At 50.5% G+C, this 21,259-nt stretch overlaps 2 protein-coding genes across 2 annotated transcripts in view; both read left to right on the plus strand.

Moving 5' to 3' along the window:
- The first annotated feature begins 1,532 nt into the window (after nt 1-1,532).
- LOC122374908 overlaps nt 1,533-21,259 on the plus strand; it is a 28,243-nt gene continuing 8,516 nt past the window's right edge. Inside the window, exons 1-2 of the mRNA XM_043353963.1 lie at nt 1,533-1,876; nt 4,507-4,682. Coding sequence (XP_043209898.1) covers nt 4,551-4,682 — 132 coding nt within the window. The 5' untranslated portion in view covers nt 1,533-1,876; nt 4,507-4,550. The remainder of the gene's footprint in view (nt 1,877-4,506; nt 4,683-21,259) is intronic.
- On the plus strand, nt 11,473-13,075 carry LOC122374907 (uncharacterized protein K02A2.6-like). The gene is made up of 2 exons (XM_043353962.1): nt 11,473-12,227; nt 12,412-13,075. Exons 1-2 carry the CDS (start codon nt 11,639-11,641, stop codon nt 12,480-12,482), a joined length of 660 nt encoding a protein of 219 aa, XP_043209897.1. The 5' UTR covers nt 11,473-11,638; the 3' UTR covers nt 12,483-13,075.

Below are 21,259 nucleotides of genomic sequence, written 5' to 3' on the forward strand. Positions count from 1 at the left end.
GGATGGTGGTTCCTTTCACCTTACTGCAAACAGCATCGTTGGGTCCTTTGCATCGGCTCTAGGGCCGTTTAGGAGTCTAAACTGCCAATAAGTGTGCTATAAATGGGCTGGCCGCGTGGCCATGACGTGACCCAACGAGACACTGGGTGAAGTCAAAGGACAGCTTATGTAAATGAAGTTCAGCTTTGGGTCCCAGTAATGAGTAAACAGTGCAATGTCTAATGTCTATGCTGCTAACAATTTGTAATATATTTTCATATCATTTCATATCATTTCATATTTCATTGCCTGTCACTGGAGAAATCATGCCCATTTGTGACACAAGCATTTTGTATAAAAATGTTATTCTTGGAAGCTACGCCTTGAAACGTTATTACGGAGCGAGCGAAGCGAGCGGAGTCTTTCCTTAGATTAACGGAAATTTCTGAGTATGAGCGGCCGGCCGGCCGGCCGGCCGTGGGGACGCTCTTCAAAAGCTAATATCTTAGGAACGGGACATCCGATTGACAAGCGGTCTTCTTTACTGAATGTCACTTGGACGTAAAAGTTCTGTGGTGTGATGGCCACCATGCGTTCTTGCCAACCACCGCACGTGGCGCGTGGTAAAGTTGGACATTTTTTAAGAACCCCCAAAATTGCAACCTCAATAACGGCACAACGGTTGGGCCGATTGAATTGAAACTCGGTAGACAGTTAGGTCTCCATCAGATAATTCATCTGCATGTGTTGAGGTTGGGGTGCTGCTGCACGTGCGCACGTGCAGGGGTCGTTTCCAGATCTCGAGAACGGCTGGACCGATGGCGCTCAAATTTGGTACACGGTTAGGGACCAGTTAGTAGGGTGCCGTGCACAAGTCAGTTGGGACCCATTTTGCACGTGCGCACGTGCAGGGTGCCGCTTCCAGATCTCGAGAACGGCTGGGCCGATTGTGCTCAAATTTGGCACATCGCTAGAGACCGGTCAGTAGGGTGCCGTGCACAAGTCAGTTGGAGGTACCCCCTCGAAATTTTACACGTGCAAGGCCCACCCTCTCGCTCGCTCCGTTAGTCGCCCCATAAGGCGTTATACTGGTTGTGTATGGACACAGGAACAACTCTGGCCAACCAGTATAAAAGCAAACGGTGAAACAGTATCGGTAAAGGGATGATTTATTTTCTTTCGTGGTTAAGGTATACCTATGAATCTGATGCCTACATTCCGGTAATAATAGTTAATCGTTTCCGACCAGCACTAACTATGGGAGCAATGAAGACCGGCATTTACGCGAGCATTCGCCTTTATTGCCATTAGACACACAGAAACAGACACAAATCAACCATGCCCACATATACCATTTGCCGCTCGGCACCTCATGCCCTTTTCGGTGACCTCACCTGCGGCGCATTCCGTTCTCCGGCCAAAGCTGTAGCGTGGTGTGTTGTGTGGCGGGCGGCTCGAACGGGTGTCGCACTGGGGATCGATGGTCTGCCATGGCAGCCGGCGCCACGCCGCAGCACATACCTGAGCGGCGGCGCCGGCGGGCGACGTGCAGCGGCGCACTCCGCGGCGCGGCGACAAACGCGACACACAGGGCTGCGAGGGGTCCGAGGGGCAGACTGGCCGGTCAGCAGTGGGCGGTGCTGAGGAGTGAGGACAGTGCAGAGGAGGACCACTTGATTACCTCCCGGTGAAGGGGGCTGAGGTACTCGGGCGACCTGGTGGGTCCTGTCGTAGCCCGTGGTGGCAGCGGAGTGCCGAGATCGGCAGCGGAGAGCGATACTTCCGTGGTGAGTGGAAGTGAGCAAACAGGCGAGCGGGGGTGAGTGAAGAGAAGGACCAAACGTCCTCCCTTCCGCAGAAAACGCTTTTCGACTGCGACAACGAACAACGACATCAAGTAAGCATTGACTGGGCACACGCCATTCGAGCCCATGCTTGATATCTCTCGTAAGACCTCTGAAGGCTTTGATATGCGCATATACATCAGAGTAAGGGGGACAGGTGAGTCAGTTCCCTAGGCTAGAGACAGACATCGTCGATGCTGCTACCGCAGTAAAGTTGAAGAGGCCACGGCAAGCCACTGTTGATAGAGTACTTGGTCAAGCAAGTCACTCGTCGAATGCCGATTAAATTCCCGTCTCCAAGCTTACCTATCGCTTATGCTAAGAATGGCAAATTCAAACGTTCCAATTACGATCTAAGTTGCAAGCTCATCAAGTCACCAAAATTGATCAACTCCCGAGGAATAGTCTAAGAATACTATTCAGCCAACGACAATGGTAGGTCACATCATATCTGGGCCACCGGCCACGTCTCCGGTGGATGCATGAGGCGTCTGGGGACGCCCTGTGTCGAGACACTGCGTTATTTTCTCTCCATCCTTCTTCACCCGATGTTAATTATCCTCATCAAACTGGGTCAATACACGTACTGCCCGTCCGTCCACACTCGGATTACTTCTTCTGGAACATTGGCACATCGTTAGCTTCCGCTAGTTATTCCGTCCTCCCCACACATCCTGTATTGTATATATTCAATAAGTTCATCCCACCTCCACTCTATACCTTCAATCGGTTCTTTATGTCCGAAATAATGCCCTCACGCCGGGTATCCCATATCCACAGAGCTCCACGTGACTCGCTTTTTAATTAAACTCTCTCTTCCTCTTCAATAAGTTTTACTCTGTTCATCAATCAAAACCAGATAAGCTGCTGGTAATTTCACCCTCACGGCTCTGTGTCCCCTGACTTGGTTGATTAACCAGTTTTGCATTGTTTCACCCACTGCTTGGTTATACCCAGTTATACCATTCCTACCCTTACCCTGCACATTTACCGCTAACCTCCCAATCCACGCCCCGTGTCCCTCTTACCCCGCCCCTAGGCCACGTGCCCCCATCGCTTACCCCACCCACGCAGCCGGTCCCCTATTTGTTACCCCTCCCCGGCCATCAGCCGTTCAGCACTGATGACCTATTGATCACCGTCGTCACACCATTGACACTGCTCAAAGCGGCTCCGTTTTGAGGCCAGGCGGCCAGCGAGGCACATCAGGCTGGCCGCTCCCTAAGCACTAACCATACAGCTGTGACAGTATGTGGCTTATGTGATGCTTCATCACGATCCAGGGCAATAGAGAACCGTTACTGGCATGTTCGAAAATCTATAAGTGACCGACACATTCAACAGTTCTTGGACGCGGACGGCGACACACTACTACGCTTTGCAAACTTCGTTGGGACGCTCTGAATAAACACATTTGGTGTAGTCGATCAATAAGCAGTCATTTGCATATGGTGGCAAGCAACGGAAAACATAAGTTATAAATACATGAGGTGAACTGGATTCCCAAATGGGCATTGGACATACCATCACTAAGGAACAAAACAAATAAAAATAAAGATACCGAGAAATATTACGCCCAATAGTCCTTAGCTATATCAGTAATAACCCTTCATAAATCATACCTAGGATCCAAGAGGATAAATTTCAAACGGCTTACAAGAGAATTGTTCACAATAGTTCGTAACTTTTTGTCTTCAGGTAGCTAGGAAGAGTCGGAGCTCCAAGGCACAAAACAGACTCTCTAGTTGGCACTTCGCAGCGATCACCGGTAGGGCGCGGTTGAAGTGCACGATAAGTGCACACTCAATCGCTCATAAAGAGCCTCCACCAATCGCTAGCTGCTCCGATCCTCGTGAACTGGCGGAGGCGTTACTCGACGGAATTCTCCGACAGTGGATTAATTTTGTTACACTGTGACATTTCGCCTCACTTGGCCGATTAAGGTGACCTTTCAAACAACAGACTTCTTCTAGAGCCCTAGGCGGCTTTATTGACCGTTGCAGATCAAAACGAGAACCTTTACTGTTGTTCAAATTCATAATACAAATGAAATGGCAAAGATAGTTACAGCACCAGTGGCAATGCTTTACAAGGACAAAACATAGATATCGAATGAGGCTTAGGGCAGTACACATTTGTTCAGCAATCGTCGACAAACACACCAAAGAACCCACATGGAAGGGCTGTCCGTAACGATGTATTGTATATGGTAATTTGATGCAGTCATGCTCGTATAATTCGGCTTTGACTGGCGTGATTTTACACCATTATGATTATTCATCGCTATCATATATCAAAGCAGTCCGTGTCTCAGCCATCCACTCCGCTTGCAAACGCCGCATGCTGATCTGCTATTCCCAAACAAAGGCCATATGTTTTCGTCAAGAAGTGGCACTGTAATGTGACGCGTCGGCCAGAGTTAGTGATAACTTTAACGACGAACTTGGTTCCAATTCCAAAACCTGAAGGATCAATGTCTACTCAAACTAGCTCCATGACGATGTAAACTCATGCGTACTGTTTAACTGCTTTGATCTAGTATACACAGTATACAGTACAACATAGTATACAAAATCATACCCCCACAAGAATCAGAATAGAGCCTCGTGCTTACATGATCAGAGGTTGAAAGGGAGGATAAAACACTGATCACTGACACATCGTTGTCCTGATTTTTTTTCAGAGCTCCGTCCGGGTGGGACGGGCCTGCTGTCGGATCGGCTGTAAATGCTGCTGGATGACGGTTCGCTAACTGGCCAGTTGAGGATGCTGGGCGACCTGCCGCCGCTCACCAACGGTCTCCACGAGCCGGAGCCAGCCGCCACCAGTGAGGAGAGGACCTCAGTCGGAGAGACCAACGTGAGTTATAGCCAAACTCTGAGAGGTCAACATGAGTTAGAACCACACTCAGAGAGACTAACGTGAGTTATAACCATCCCGGAGAGACCAACGTGAGTTATAGCCACACCCGGATAGACCAACGTGAGTTATAGGCACACTGGAAGGGGTCAGCGTGAGTTGGAGTTAAAGGGACCCTCCCACCTTAACATTAGTTTTGAGTTGAGATAGCCAAGTTTGCGGCCAGGCTCAGAAACCACCATTTATCCTGGTCGCAACCCCCGCAGCTTTATGGTGTTCAAGAAATTTCTTCCCTTTACTTGCAGGGTGGGACCAGCGTGGTCCCTATCTCTTAACCATTACGGGAATCTGATGACGTCATCAGGCTTTCGAACGTCCGTTAAATGTTTGACTAAAACGTTTTGTAGCACGCGGTGGTATATGCTGCTTTGCGCGCAACAAATGCCGCACTTTCAAATAAAGTCGCTAGGAACAGCGGAGATCCCAAAAAGTAAACAAAAGTAAAAGTCTAATATCTTGAAAACCGGTGAATATTTTTCGATGAAATTTGGTAGATATTCGTTTTTGCTCTTTCTGAACCGAGCGACATCACTTTCATGCCCATTCATTAACTTTTTTGAAGGTGGGAGGGTCCCTTTAAAAACGAGTACCCAAGTGTGAGTTAGGCCTGCACTCGGAGAGACCGACGTGAGTTATAGCCACACTCAGAGAAGCTAACATAAGTTAGGACCACGCCCGTAGAGTCTCTACGAGACCAGTGTGAGTTACAGCCACACTCGGAGAGACCAACGTGAGTTAAAACCGTTCCGAGAGCGGCCAACATGAGTAAGGCCCAGTGTGAGCTAGGACCGCAATCGGGGAGGCCAACATGAATGTAGGCCTGCACTAGGAAAAGCCAACATGAAGTAAGGACTAAGGACTGTACGCAGAAGCAGCATGAGGTGCGCTGGTAAACGATACGATTTAGTCTTGTGAAGACGAGCAGTCAAAGCGTTGCCCACATTATCCCTTACATGTGCCGTAGACCAATGGCGACCGACAGGCATCGGCAGGGCAGCTCTGAGTTGTTAGGCAGTAGCCACGCTTACCGTGGACATATGTATCTATTTACTATGGACCAACATTGAGAGGCATTCGGCAAGGAACAAGAAAATGACACCAGACTTTAAGTGACAATGTCAAATCAAGACGCTTTCCTAAGTATGTAGTTGGACATAGTATTGTGTCAGTTATGAACGTTAGGCAGCAGTGAGCCCAAGGCTCGGCCAAAGCTGGCCTCTGGCGCCGGACCAATGGAAAGAGCTCTGCAGACCAGACCTGGAACACCAGCTCTCCCGGCACCGATAAAAACTGCCCCGGCCGGACTGGCCCGTTGCTGGTGAAACACGCTGACGGAGCAAGGTCTCGTCCGATTCAATCACCAGCCAGGCCGCAACCGACGTCGAGCTTAACAACTTTTTAATGACAACTGGGTCTTACGGCACTCAAAGTGTACGAATTAAAGCCGTGACCGCAAACAAGAGACGCTTGATGACGGATGACGGCTATGAAGTGGTCGTACGTTAACCCTCGCCGGACCTATTCGTTTTCTACATACGCGCCGGCCGAGGGGGGGGGGGGCGGGTACGACCCCCCCTCGCCGTTTCGCCCCTGGTGGAGCTAGCGCGTCGCGGAAAAAACGAGCGTGTGCGCCGTTACGAGACGCAGAGGTTGGTACCCGATTTTAAGGTCCTAGGTCAACCGGTGACCTCTGAGGTCAGGTCAAGTGCCCCAAGGTACGGTTCAGTTTTTGGTGAATAACTTCGCAAAAAACGGCCGCAGAGCGCCGATTTTGGCAGCATCGTGTTCGCCTTGCTCAGGCGCGTCGAATGATATACTTTTTGTCCGGGTCAGGTCAACTTGGGGTGTTGACCTCAGGTCAAGGTCAGGTCAGCACCCCCAGGTCACGAAGTTGGTCGAAAGAGGTCATGTCGCATATCATTCGATTCGGCAGGCCTTCCTGAGTCCATTGGTGGCTTTCCCGACTCGCTAGCTCAATTTGATCAAGAGTTATTGACGAAAAACTAATATGACCTTGATGACGTCATAGATGACGTCACGCAAGGTCAACATTGCAAAAGTGACGCATCTAACCTTGCAAGGAGTGCATCAAATCACGATTCTGTGTGCTTGATATAGTTGGAGATCGTTCCCGGCGCCAGAATAGCAGTTTTCATTTTTCCCCATTGACTTATAATGGTGAGGTCACGAAAATGACCTGACCTCATATGACCTTTAGGAAAAATCCGAGATATACAAGTTGTGGGACTCATAATGGATACTAGATCCTGCAAGTTTCATTTCCCTGTGACATCTCCTCTGGCAGTGAGGGCGTTGCGAAGTTGCGACATCTGAAGACCGTGCAGAGGTTCACTTATGACGTCATAGGTCAGTGACCTGACCTGACCCAAAAATGCGGTTGGTGTCAAAAGATCCGGCTTGGATCAAAGATCAGGTATGCCAAGTTTCAGCTCTCTATCGCCAGCGTGTTCGGAGCTATCGCGAAAAAACCCTATGGGGGGCGGCACCCGCCCCCCCCCCCCCCCTCGGCCGGCGAGGGTTTTAAATTGCAGATGCAGATGGTATGAATCATCTAATGTTTAAAAATGCTTTATAATGTTCTTGGGACATTGCGCACTACGGCGAACTGGTGTTGCAAATTCGTTGAATCATGATACCAGTATGCATGTGTACTATGAATTACGACTGTTCCCTTGCAGTCGTCACGCCATTCTCCCATTTGCTTTGGAAAGAAAATGACATTCAGCAGCATGCGTGTGCGGACAGAGATTGGCATAGAATGGATGAAAGCTATGCCTATCAAGAGACTTATGAAACCGCTGAAAAATAATACATAATTACACAAAATGACATTGTTGTAATTTACTGCTTTAATATCATATGTAGGTTACTTAAGTTGTAACATTACCTCTGTATCGACGAAACACCTTCTTGCTACTGCAATGGATTGCTACCGGCATTAAATGTCACCTAATCAACCCTCGCTAGTCACCACATAAATCCTCACTGTCAATACCAGTGTTCAGACACTATCCGTTGGCCGTCACCTTGGAACACTAAAGTACTATTGAGCGCAGAATCCGCGCTCATACCGGGACCGGGGCTGGGCCACGGCGGGGCAGGCCTGGTGTGTCAGAGAGTGTACCGATTAGTGTGGTGCGGCACAGTATCCTTTGAGGGTCACGGAATGACATGACCTGGCTGTTTCTGTTCCGAGTGGGGCGGAAAGCCGGGGAAGGAGAGCCGCAGTATGCGGCCGCAGCCCGCGTGGAGTGTGTGCGGCTAGACGTCAACGTGAGCGTGATGGCACACCTCAGTGATCTTGACAAGGGCAGGCTCATCTTGCTTTTCGATCAAGGTCACTCTGTCAAGCAGGCGGCAGAGATTCTCGGTGTAGCTCTAACTACTGCCAGACGGTGGAAACACCGTTATGAGCAGGAAGGAGAAAGGGGTTTGAAAGCGCGCTATGATAAGTGTGGAAGAAAACGGAAGACGACGGAGGAGGAAGACAGGCGCATGGTGGAGGTTCGTACTTTTCTTTTATTATTTGTTGCTGTTGTCTCTGCATTTCTAGGTCAAGACGAGCGTGTAGTATCAAGATGACTAATCAGGCCAGCATAATGATAATATCGGCCCATAATGACTAATCGGGCCAGCATATAATGATAATATGTCGAATAAACAGCATGTCTAATTGATTAAACGTGTCAAACTATTTAATGAGGTTAGTGCTCCTACGAGGAACATGTTTATAAGTAGTAGAAAATGTAAAAACATGACCTTTTTTCCTCGATAATTACCAAAACTAATGCTGTACAAATGTATGCTTTACTTGACAGAATGTAATATTTATTTCGACCACAGGTCTTTTTCAAACACTTTCAAGTTAGAAAAGTGTCAAACTATTTACTTCAAGATAGGATTGATAATAATAGCGAGTAATTTTTCTTCGGATCTCGCTTAATGTCGCAAGAGCCACAGCTCAAACATTTTATGTTCATGTTGAATGCTTGTAAAGTTTGTGAGACAAAATCAGAGCACATAAAAAATCGAACCAACTGAACAATGGTTGGCGGTTTCCTGCCCTCTGGGTGTCTAAGAGACAAAACCTAAGATAACGTTTTATGGTCTTTGTGTTACAGGTCAATTGCCAGTAAACGTTCGTTTGCACAAGTCATGTCCAGGTAGATATCGTTTTTGCCCAGCACGCCGTCTTCCCCGCACTCTTGCAAACGGTTCCATGTCAATTCCACCAGTGACATTTCAAGCAGGTCAAACCAGTGACAACTACTCAACCAGTGACATTTCAATCAGCGACAACTCAACCAGTGACATCTGAACCAGTGACAACTGAACCAGTGACAACTAAACCAGTGACAACTCAACCATTGACAACTCAACTAGTAACAACTCAACCAGTGACAACTCAACCAGCGACATTTCAACCATTGACAACCAGTGACAACCAGTGACAACTCAACCAGTGTGCTAAATGCATTGGCTCTATTGTCACAAACCACGTTGGTTAAGTTGTCACTAATTGAGTTGACTGTATGCCCTTGTGAACATGTGCATTTTTTCATTGTTGTTAAATATGTCTTTACTACTCCGGCAGGTTGTTTTTGCCCTCCGTGGAGGAAATGCGCCCCGACGAGGAGCGACCCTGGACTCTAATGAAAGACAACCACACAGCGAGGGCAGTCAAGCAGTGGTCCGAAGACCACGCAGACTCAGTAAGTGGCATCATAAACCTATCATGGCTGCTAACTGTAGTGTCTGGGCCGCCCGCCCGGTGGGGCGCTCGCGGCGGCACAGCATGCCACAGGGGCAGACTGGCCAGCTGGGCGGCTGGGCGGCTGGGCGGCGGCCGGGCGGCCGGGCGGGAGTCGCCGGCCGGGGGCTGAGAGGCGCGGAGCGCGCTGTCCTGCATATCTTTTGTTATGTCTCTTTGAGTTCAATACCATCGTCTATGTGAGAAGACGTGACTGTGAGTGGCGGACGAGGACGGCAGGACGACACTACACAATTTTGGCGACAAGGATTTGCGACTCTCCCAGCTTTAAGGTACAGTGCAGTCGGCTAAGATGGAGGGGATACGTCCGCCAGCTCCCTTGTTAGCCACCCCGGGCAAGCCGCTAACGTCATGGTCTGCTTGGCTATCAGATTTTGAAGTGTATGCCATTGCCATTGGATGGACTGACTGGGGAGAGCAGAGGCGTCAGGCACTGCTTCTCCATTGTGTGGGACAGGAAGCCAGGAGGCTGTTCAGGGCGGAGTGCCCAACAGGGGTCCCAAGTCAGGGCGGTGTTGAGCCAAAGTTTGAGGGGCGTGCGGCTACAATGTCACTGGTCGATGCCACTGTTCACGTATTGAGTCGTTTGTTTGAGAAAAAGTCAGATGTGATCACCGAGAGAGTTTTGTTTCGCAAATGCACCCAGGGCCAAACCACTGTTCGTACCTTTTTGGCGAACTTGAGAGAACGTAGCCAGAGGTGTGCGTTTGGGGCCCTTGAAGACGAAATGATCAGGGACCAGTTCCTAGAGGGGTGCTCGTCTGCTCGTCTGCGTGAACGTCTCTGCAGGGAGGATGATCTGACTCTGCCTCGGTTGGAGGTTATTGCCCTTGCAGAGGACCAGGCGCTGGAGCGACAGCAGGCGGTGGGACGCCTGCAGGCTGCAGTTGCAGAGCGGGAGCAGGCACCGGTCAGCGTTGCAGCAACGGCCACCAAGCGGTACGCTCACGGCACGCGCAGTATGACTCCACTTTCCAGACGGAAGGTAAGCCCCTCTGGAGGGCGGGCTGGTACCTGTTTTGCTTGTGGACGTGTGGGTCATTGGAGTACAGATGAGCGGTGTCCTGCACGTGTCGCCGTATGTCACGACTGTCACCAGGTTGGCCACTTCTGGCGATGCTGCCCGAAGAAGGGGGAGAAGACTGCTGGAGAGAAGCCCGTCGCCAGCGTCCAAGTGCTGTCGGTTGCAGTGACGTCTCCAACTGAAGACACTCGTCCGTACATCCAGCTGAAGGTAGCAGGCAAGTGGCTGAAATTCATGGTGGACAGTGGGTCAGGTGTCTCCATTTTGCCGTTGGAGCAGTATCAGGCTCAGTTTGGTAACTTACCTCTACAGCCAGCGCCAGTCAGACTTGAGTCCTATGGGGGTGCCGAGTTGCCTGTTGCTGGCATGCTGAAGTGTGATGTTGAGTCACGTGGTCTGTCTGTGCCCGCCTCGCTGTACGTTGTGGAGGGATCGGTAGCACTGCTGGGCCGTGACTTGCAGAAGCTGCTCCAGATCTCAGTAGTGCATGGCAGTACGGTTTGTGCTGTAGCTGATCAGTCAGATGAACATGAAGGATGTTCGTTTCCCCGCATCACAGAGGTTCACAGAATTCGGCTGGTGGAGGTAGCAGCACCAGTTCAGCAGCAGCAAGAAGCTGACGTACACCTGAGTGAGCCGGAAGGCCAGGACGCCACCGGCGGCTGCGAAAACACTGCTGACGCACTGTCGCGTCTGCCAGCACCTGTGACGGAGGCAGCTGATGACGAGAGCATCACCGTGGCAGCAGTTGAAGCTCATCTACAGGCGGTGACGAGGGAGGAGTTGGTGTTGGCATCACGGTCTGACCCTCAGCTGCAGCAGCTGGCAGAGCAGATCCCTCGTCCGTGGCCGAGGCGGTACCGAGACTGCCCGGCAGCTCTCAGGCCGTTCTACCGCTTCAAGGAGGAGCTCGGAGCCGTAGACGATGTCCTGGTCAGGGGAGAGCGTCTGCTGGTGCCGACCAGCCTCCGACAGCGTCTGTTAGCAGCAGCACACGAGGGACATCAAGGAATAGTCCGGACGAAGCAGCGGATCAGGCAGCACTTCTGGTGGCCTGGACTGGATGCAGCGGTGGAAGAGATGGTCAGAGCGTGCGAGGTTTGTGCATCTTCCGACAAGACGGCTACTCCGAGGAACGCTCCGCTGCACCCTGTACCGCTGCCCGAAGGACCGTGGGAGAAGGTCGGGATCGACTTCATCGGGCCGATGGAAGGCGGAGGACAGCGGCAGCGGTTCGCCATCGTTCTGGTGGACTACTTCTCCAAGTGGCCAGAGGTCGGCTTCTGCTCGAGCCCGTCGACGGAGGCGGCGATCGACTTCCTGGAGGTGGTTGCTTCCAGGGAGGGGTACCCGTTACAGGTGGTCTCTGATAACGGTACGGCTTTTGTGTCCGCAGAATTCACGGCTTACCTGCGGAGGGTCGGCGTTCAGCATGTACGGGTAACGCCGTACCACCCCAGAGGCGCTGGAGCGGTGGAGCGCATGAACAGAGTGGTGAAGTCCGCGCTGCAGACGGCGTCCAAAGAGAAGCAGGACTGGTCACAGGCGGTGCGCCAGTTCCTGTGGACGTACCGTTCGACGCCTCATGCAACCACCGGCCTGAGTCCGTCGGAGATGCTGCATGGTCGTCAACTCCGGACGATGCTGCATGCACCCACGCACCCTCCGGGTAAGGTAGCGGCCGACAGTGCCCGTACCAGGGACCGTGTCGCTAAACGGCAGAGGCGGCAGAAAGCGTACTGGGACAGGAGGAACCGATCTGTCAAACCGTCATTCAGTGTCGGTGATTGGGTGAGGTACCGTGTCATGCCTGTGCCCAGGAAAGGTAGAGACCGTTTTTCTGCTCCTCACAGGATCGCTGAGCTGGTTGGACCATCGGCGTACCGGCTGGACAGTGGAGCACTGGTCCACGCCGAGAGGCTGATTCGCTGGACTGGGTCGCCTCCGACCGGACTGGGAGACGCCGAGCAGCCGCAGCTCTCGGATCTTCCCGTCGTCCGCTCCCCGCCGGAGCCGGTCGACGAGCCTCCGGCTGAGGCCACGGCGGCGGCACAGACTCCAGAGCGGCGGCCGGATCGTCAGCCCGACGTGCCGGGCTCACCATCTGCGACACCCGCGGTGGACACAGCGGCGGCGACGCGCTCGCCGGCCAGTGAGACGAGCGGCTCCGGGTTCGAGGGTGCTCAGAGTGATGGGCACCGCACGCGATCTAGGAGACGTGTTCGTGCACCTGTGCGTTGGTGTCCGTAGGTGTACCTTTGTGTAGGGGGGAAAGATGTAGTGTCTGGGCCGCCCGCCCGGTGGGGCGCTCGCGGCGGCACAGCATGCCACAGGGGCAGACTGGCCAGCTGGGCGGCTGGGCGGCTGGGCGGCGGCCGGGCGGCCGGGCGGGAGTCGCCGGCCGGGGGCTGAGAGGCGCGGAGCGCGCTGTCCTGCATATCTTTTGTTATGTCTCTTTGAGTTCAATACCATCGTCTATGTGAGAAGACGTGACTGTGAGTGGCGGACGAGGACGGCAGGACGACACTACACTAACTCTAAAGGCTGCCCCACACTGGACCTCGCATGCGGGTTGCGAGTTTTTGGGTTTTCGGGTTTCTTCAAAATCAAATAATAATATCCAGCTGAGCGACCCACACTACTATCTAACAAGCGAGTCTGCATGTTTTTAGCTTCAGAGCTACCTTGCATCGCATTCCAAAAGTTGATTTTGAGTCAACTTTCGATTTTCCTCGCTGCGAGGTCTGCAAGCTCTACGAAGTTTGCGGGTTTTTCGTTGGAGTCGAATTTTGGTTCGTTCATGCTGGTGTTGCGACTATATGTAGGTAGCTTTCTGAAGGTGTACCGGCTTCACAGTATTCATGAAGTGACCATGAGGGTACGGTCTAATTACTCTATGAGTTAGTACCAGTAAAACGCCTTTTGGGCGAACAACGAGCGAGAGAGATAGTGAGCCCTGCACGTGCGGAAGGGCGAGAGGGTACTTCCAACGGGCTTGTGCAAAGCACCCTTCTAACCGGTCGCTAGCCGTGTGCCAAATTTGAACGCAATCGGCCCAGCCGTTCCTGAGATCTGGAAGCGGCATTCTGCACGTGCGCACGTGCAAACAGGGTCCAAACTGACTTCTGCACGGCACCCTACTAACCGGTCCCCAACCGTGTACCAAATTTGAGCGTAATCGGCCCAGCCGTTCTCGAGATCTGGGAGCGCCCCCTGCACGTGCGCACGTGCAGTATCACCCTAACCGCAACACATGGGAATGCATTGCCTGGTGGGTGCCTACCTGTATGCCAAGTTTCAGCGAAATCGCCCCAGTAATTACCGAGTTATTGAAATGGGAACAAATGTGGCACCTCTTCTCTTTGTATTTTGCACGTGTAGTGGGATTCACTCACATAGATCAAGAGTATCCGACCTTTGGTAGAAGGGATGCAGCTACCCTACAAAAATTACCGCAAGACAATCGCCCAAGCGGCTGCTGAGATATGAGCCTCTCAAAATCACTGCTTTTGCAAAACAACTTGAACACCCCTGACTATTCACGTGGCACGTGCCACGACGGTCACTGAGATGTATCAAAAGTAGTCAATTACGGGGTAGAAGGGATGGGGCTACCCAGCAAAAAAGACCGCAGGCCAATCGGTCCAGCGGTTGCTGAGATATAAGCCTCTCAAAAGCGTTACAGGCCGGGCCGGGCCGGGCCGCTCATACTGAGATTTTTCCGTTATATTGAAAAGACTTCGCTTCGCTCGCTGCGCTCGCTCGCTCGTAATTATGCCCGCAAACTCAAAACCCGCATGCGAGGTCCAGTGTGGGGCGGCATTAAGTTGTGGTATGGTTTAGCTAGGTGACCGGTGACCTGATGGCATTATTAAAAAAATTTGAGATGCTGTTTATTTATTTATCTGTTTATTCATTTTTCACCCCAACAGCAATGCATCCCAATTAGAGGAGGCGAGGCCTACGGCTATGTGCGGGAGGCCGCTTTGCGCCTGGTCGCCTCGTCCCCGCCTGTTATAAACTTATTGAGATACTTAAACAATTATTTAAAAAGTTCTTAAGATGCCTTACAAAATTTGCTCAGTAATGATCAAACACTTTCCAACAGGTGTTATTCGTTGCACCATACAGCTTCATAGTCATGACCGATGTGTCAACCTATATCACGTTACAGTGAGTAACAAACATGATTTTGTTCGCAGGTTCGTGCCATCCCCTGGCCCTCAATGAGCCCAGACCTGAACCCTATCGAAAATGTGTGGTCTCTAATGGTTCATGAGCTGGTGGAGGAGCTGCGCCAGCCGGCCCGGCAGCTCAACCAGAACGAGCTCTGGGCCGCCGTCTTGGCGAACTGGGAGGAGCTCCGCCGCCGCCCCGGCTACTTCCGGAGCCTGGTGGCCTCGATGAGGCAGCGGCTGGAGCAGTGCTCCGAGGCAGCGGGCGGCCACACCTCCTACTAAACCGTTCTGTTTGTCATCTTATGTAGAACAGTGTTTTGTTTATAAATTTTACTTATATTACCTACATGTGATTAGTGTGCAAGATATGTGACTCAGTGACAAGGCTGATGCCTGTTTTTTCGTGATGTGATATTCAGGGGGCTTGAAACGTCTGAACTATTAGTGCGAGCTAGGAGCTGAATGTTGAAGAAATATATAGCTGACGCTCCTGGCATGTCTTGTTTTATTATTTGAAAAACTGTTAAGCTTCGTTTTTAGACGTAGGTGCTACTAGCATGCAGTCATTCCTCTATTGCAGTCATTTCCCTCTAACAATGAATAAGTCAACTCCAATTCATTGACAGCGAGAGTTTTATCAGCACCCAGGGCTTCGACAAATTTTGAATGACTCCGACTACTGATAAAACTGTTCACTCCGACCGACTACGGTTCCGGCTTCGACATCTTTTGCATTGAGGATTCCTAAAACGGTTGTGCAAAAGATGAAAAGGAAGACACACCCTCCATTAACCTATGTAGGGTCAAGGTCAGGTCAGGTCTAGTTCAGGTCAGTGACCTCTGGTGACCTCTTGAAGTTTGACTTTCCGGCGGTAATTGTTGGCCCTGAATTCGAATCTGACGACCAAATAAAGCTCGGGCACTTGGTTTATTGAGCGTCTCAGGGTCAAGGAGAAGTCGCCGACAGGTTAGATCACATTTCCGACCCCAACTGTCAGACGGCATTTTCGACCACCCGGGGCGCGAACGCGACCCCGCCGGCTTCCGGGCGCTCTGCCCCGGAAGCTATCGCGTAAAATGTGACAAACTATTCACCAAAATGCACCAAATTCATCCAGAAATACGATGGTGAAAATTCCATGACGATATCTGCCATAGCGGCGACGCTACAGGCGCGCAAAGTTAAAAATGCCGATTTTCCCGAACTTTGATCTTTAACCTGCCAAACCTAGGTCAAATATTGACCTATGTTCAAAAGTAATATGCGCAATTGCGAGCTCTCGTCGAGAGCAATACGCTGTTTTTCCGCTAAGCTCTACGACGACGCGTTTCGAAACGGCAGAAGGGGTCGTACACTGGAAAGGATGGCGAAATGCCGTCCACGGGCGAGGGTTAAATTTTTAAATTGCAAAGTTCTTAACCCGCGCCCCGCTGGGCTATTCAGCCATACGCGCCCTGCTGGGGGGGGGGGGCAGATTCTGCCCCCCCCTGTCTAACTTCCGAACCGATGGTCGTAGAAAGACGGGGAAAACGGCAATCGAAAGCTCTCAACAAGGCGGATCTTAGGAGCCCAATTTTTTTTTGCTTAAGTAGGTCAGAGGTCAGGTCAAGGTCAGGTCAAGGGTACAAAATGCAAGTTTCTACAGTATCGGCCTTGCACCGTAGTTGCCGAAGAATGGACTGAGACTGATTGCCCAAAACGTGTTCTTAGACTACCAAGACAATATTCGTTGCACACAATGTCATTCAAAGGTCAAGGTCAAGGTCAGGTCAGGTCAGGTCAGGTCACCAAAAACAAAATATAGAAAAGGGCATGTGCGACACATGTTTTATGGGTCATTTTACTCATGGAATTCAATAGGAACACTCAATAAGTGATATGGACCACCTCTGGATGAATTTCAGGTCGAGGTCAGGTCAAGGTCAGGTCAAGTGAGGTCAAATTTTGAAGTTGGTTGTTAAGGCCTAAAAAGGTGTCTATCCGATGCAGTTTTTCACGGAGAATCGAATGGTGCTATTTTTGTTTCCGTACGAGGTCTAGAACTTCAAAAAAAAATCATTTTTCAAAAATTTTGTGTGTCGTGACGTCATAAAATTTTGAATAACTCCCACATTTTTGAACCGATTCTTCTAAAAATTGGTATGTAGGTGCACATAGACCAGTTCTTTGACATAAATTCCGGTTTTTTCGATAAACCCAAAATTTTGGATTTTATAAATATTTTCCCAAAAAAGTCAGTTTTTTGGAAAAATTTGGGCCAAAATCCAAAATTTTCAAAAAACTGAGATAGCCATTTGATAGACAAAGTAAAATCTCGTATAACCTTTTTTGTTACGTCTTGATTCCTTTAAAAATGAAGATGTTAGCGGCGTTTGAAATTTTGCCGTTTTTGAGGCGAAAATGGCGAACATGACGTCACTAAAACGTCAATTTCTCAAAAATTTTCCAACGGATTTCGCTCAAATTTTCAGGGAGCGTGTCAAATTGATGTATGATAAGGTACTGAAAGTTTGATGTCGCTGGCGTAACGCGTATAGAAGTTATTGGCGAAAAACGGGAGGGGGGGCAGATTCTGCCCCCCCCAGCGGGGCGCACCGATTCGGGCAACTTTCATAACGGTAATACCGAGGGGCACGCATTCGTGACGCATGCCCAATAAATGTGAATTGTTATGTCACATTGACGTTATGTTACCATATAGTTTGGAGAAACAAAAAGTCTAGTTCAGACAGAATGGCGGTGGCCATAGGGAAGTTGTGGCATTTTCGCTTATAGTTCGGCTCAGACTTCCGGTGAGATTTGTGCTTCCGGTACTTATTTGATAGGAACGGATTTTTTTTTACTAAGGTGAGATGAGCATTTTTGAGAAACATGGCAAACTTCCATTTATAGTTAATAAAAAGTGTGCTCATGGTCTGGAAGAGCAAGGTTAAGGGCGAGTTTTTCTATAAAACGTTGCGGTGAGAGCAAAGAGGGCGAGGAATTTAAGGACGATCCGAATTCCGAAACTACGTAACGGCACACCTTAAAACACAGAAGCCTCTTTAATCGCATTCCTACAGAAAGGGGTCTTTCCCCGGCTGGTCGGCCATATTACAGTAATACACCGTTTCACCATGTCTGTGGCTTGCCTGTGTAGGGGAACAGCTATCTGCTGACACCGCCCGGGCCCGCTCCCCGCAAACAGCCACCGTGGTCAGTGGACTTCAAGCAAACCCAAATCTGCTGGAGAAATAATCCCAATATACACAGTACACACTGCCGCACTAACTCCGCGCGAGCTGCGACTGCATGAATCGCTCCCCTTCCCCGGCCTCCCTCCCCCACTCGGGGGGAGGGAGGCCCGGGCGGCTGCCTTCCGTGCGGCGGCTGACCCAAGTTCACCAGACAGCAGCCGCCTGGATGGGATACTGTTCCGCAGCGCACTATCGGTACACTCTCTGATACACCAGACCTGTCCCGCTTCGGTCCCGGTATGAGCGCGGATTCTGCGCTCAATAGTACTATTGAGCGCAGAATCCGCGCTCATACCGGGACCGAAGCGGGACAGGTCTGGTGTATCAGAGAGTGTACCGATAGTGCGCTGCGGAACAGTATCCCATCCAGGCGGCTGCTGTCTGGTGAACTTGGGTCAGCCGCCGCACGGAAGGCAGCCGCCCCGGCCTGGGTCAATCGCCATCCTTTCCAGTGTGGGGGAGGGGGGGGGGGGGGGTACGACCCCTTCTCCCGTTTCGAAACGCGTCGTCGTAGAGCTTAGCGGAAAAACAGCGTATTGCTCTCGACGAGAGCTCGCGATTGCGCATATTACTTTTGACCATAGGTCAATATTTGACCTAGGTTTGGCAGGTTAAAGATCAAAGTTCGGGAAAATCGGCATTTTTAACTTTGCGCGCCTGTAGCGTCGCCGCTATGGCAGATATCGTCATGGAATTTTCACCATCGTATTTCTGGATGAATTTGGTGCATTTTGGTGTATAGTTTGTCACATTTTACGCGATAACTTCCGGGGCAGAGCTCCCGAAAGCCGGCGGGGTCGCGTTCGCGCCCCGGGTGGTCGAAAATGCCGTCTGATAGTTGGGGTCGGAAATGTGATCTAACCTGTCGGCGACTTCTCCTTGACCCTGAGACGCTCAATAAACCAAGTGCCCGAGCTTTATTTGGCCGTCAGATTAGAATTCAGGGCCAAAAATTACCGCCGGAAAGTCAAACTTCAAGAGGTCACCAGAGGTCACTGACCTGAACTAGACCTGACCCGACCTTGACCCTACATAGGTCAATGGAGGGTGTGTCAGTGCCATGTCAGTCACTTTTGACCCAAACAATGCCAAAGTGTAACCGATATCATCGTTAAAAGCACGAAAAACTACGATTTCGTGCAAAATCGGCCTGACCTTGTTACCTTTGTGACGTCATAGCTCTGTTACCTGACCTGAGCCGGTAATTTTTTTCGCCAAAAGCTGTGCAAAGGATGGTCCATAAGGTAGCCGGAAAGCTGGTGCCGCCTTTTTTCGCTATTCGTGAAAAACCTCAGGAGGCTGCGGCCCTTTCCACAGGCGACAATTAAAATAAATATCACATAGTGCACCAATCTTCCTTTTCATCTTTTGCACAACCGTTTTAGGAATCCTCAATGCAAAAGATGTCGAAGCCGGAACCGTAGTCGGTCGGAGTGAACAGTTTTATTAGTAGTCGGAGTCATTCAAAATTTGTCGGAGCCCTGGGTGCTGATAAAACTCGCTGTCAATGAATTAGAGTTGACTAATTTATTGTTAGAAGAAATGATTGCAATAGAGGAATGACTGCATGCTAGTAGCAACTACGTCTAAAAACCAAGCTTAACAGTTTTTCAAATAATAAAACAAGACATGCCAGGAGTATCAGCTATATATTTCTTCAAGTGAAGTCCTGGGGTTTGTCGGATAAAAGGTTGAGTAATCAAGTCTATTCTCACTGCACATAATCCAGCGATGTTATATACAAGTGCTGCTGATCATAGCACTCCTAGCTCGCACTAATAGTTGAGACGTTTCAAGCCCCCTGAATATCACATCACGAAAAAAAAATCAGGCATCAGCCTCGTGTCACTGAGTCACATTTGTACTAATATACATCTTGCACACTAATCACATGTAGGTAACATAAGTAAAATTTATAAACAAAACACTGTTCTTTAACCCTCGCCCATGTAGGGGGGGGTTGGTGCAACCCCCCCCCCCTGAGGTTTTTCGGAAATAGTGCAAAAACGGCGGCGCGCAGCGCCGCCAAATTTCGGGTACCTTATGGGGCAAACCTTGCGCATCTTTTGATAAAAAAAATTTGACCGGGTCATGTCAGGTCACGGAGTTATGACGTCACAAAGGGAACAGCCTCCGGCCGGATTTTCACAAACTGAGTGCCAACGCCCGAGGTTTCCTGCCGGTGGTACGGAGATCGGTTGATGGATCGTGATGAAACTTCCCATGCATGTTGGGGCAAGTATTGGCTATCATATGGTATAAGAAACTTGACCGGGTCAGGTCAGGTCACGGAGCTATGACGTCACAAGAGGAACAGCGTCCGGTACTATTTTTGAAAAGCGCCCGACCCACTATTTTGCTAATTCTTGTCACCTCAATGGGAATATGCAGCAATATTAGCTTCTATAGGGAGCAAATGGACCTCCCAAATCCAAAAATACAATCAGATTTCAAAAATTTAAATTTTGATTTTTCGAATTTCTGCCGCCGACTGTGACCTTGCCGACTTCCGGCGCTCCCAACGCGCCATTTTTAGAGCTAGGGAAACGAAATACATACCAAACGATAGAGAATTGATCAAGGAACACGATAGTGAAGGTTTCAAGTCGATATCTCCCACCGTTTTGCCGCAATCGCCGCCGAAAGTTGAAAAAAGTCTATTTTTCCGAAAATTTGACCTTTGACCGGTCAAAAGTAGGTCAAATGTTGACCTAGGACCAAAAAATATACCACCAATCGCGAGATCTCGGCGAGAGCAATCCGTTGGTCTTTTCCGCTAAGCTCTACGACGCTCCGTTTTCAAACGCCAAGGGGGGGGTCGCACCAACCCCCCCCTGCATGGGCGAAGGTGGCAGATCGCCGTTTACGGGCGAGGGTTAACATAAGATGACAAACAAACAGAACGGTTTAGTAGGAGGTGTGGCCGCCCGCTGCCTCGGAGCACTGCCTCCAGCCGCTGCCTCTTCGAGGCCACCAGGCTCCGGAAGTAGCCGGGGCGGCGGCGGAGCTCCTCCCATTTCACCAAGACGGCGGCCCAGAGCTCGTCCTGGTTGAGCTGCCGGGCCGGCTGGCGCAGCTTTTCCTCCAGCTCATGAACCATTAGAGACCACACATTTTCGATAGGGTTCAGGTCTGGGCTCATTGAGGGCCAGGGGATGGCACGAACCTGCGAACAAAACCATGTTTGTTACTCACTGTAACGTGATATAGGTTGACGCATCGGTCATGACTATGAAGCTGTATAATGGTGCAAAGAATAATACCTGTTGGAAAGTGTTTGATCATT

The sequence above is a fragment of the Amphibalanus amphitrite genome, unplaced genomic scaffold (genome assembly GCF_019059575.1).
Source record: "Amphibalanus amphitrite isolate SeventyFive unplaced genomic scaffold, NRLGWU_Aamphi_draft 001736F_arrow, whole genome shotgun sequence".
In the NCBI taxonomy this organism is placed as follows: Eukaryota; Metazoa; Arthropoda; class Thecostraca; order Balanomorpha; family Balanidae; genus Amphibalanus; species Amphibalanus amphitrite.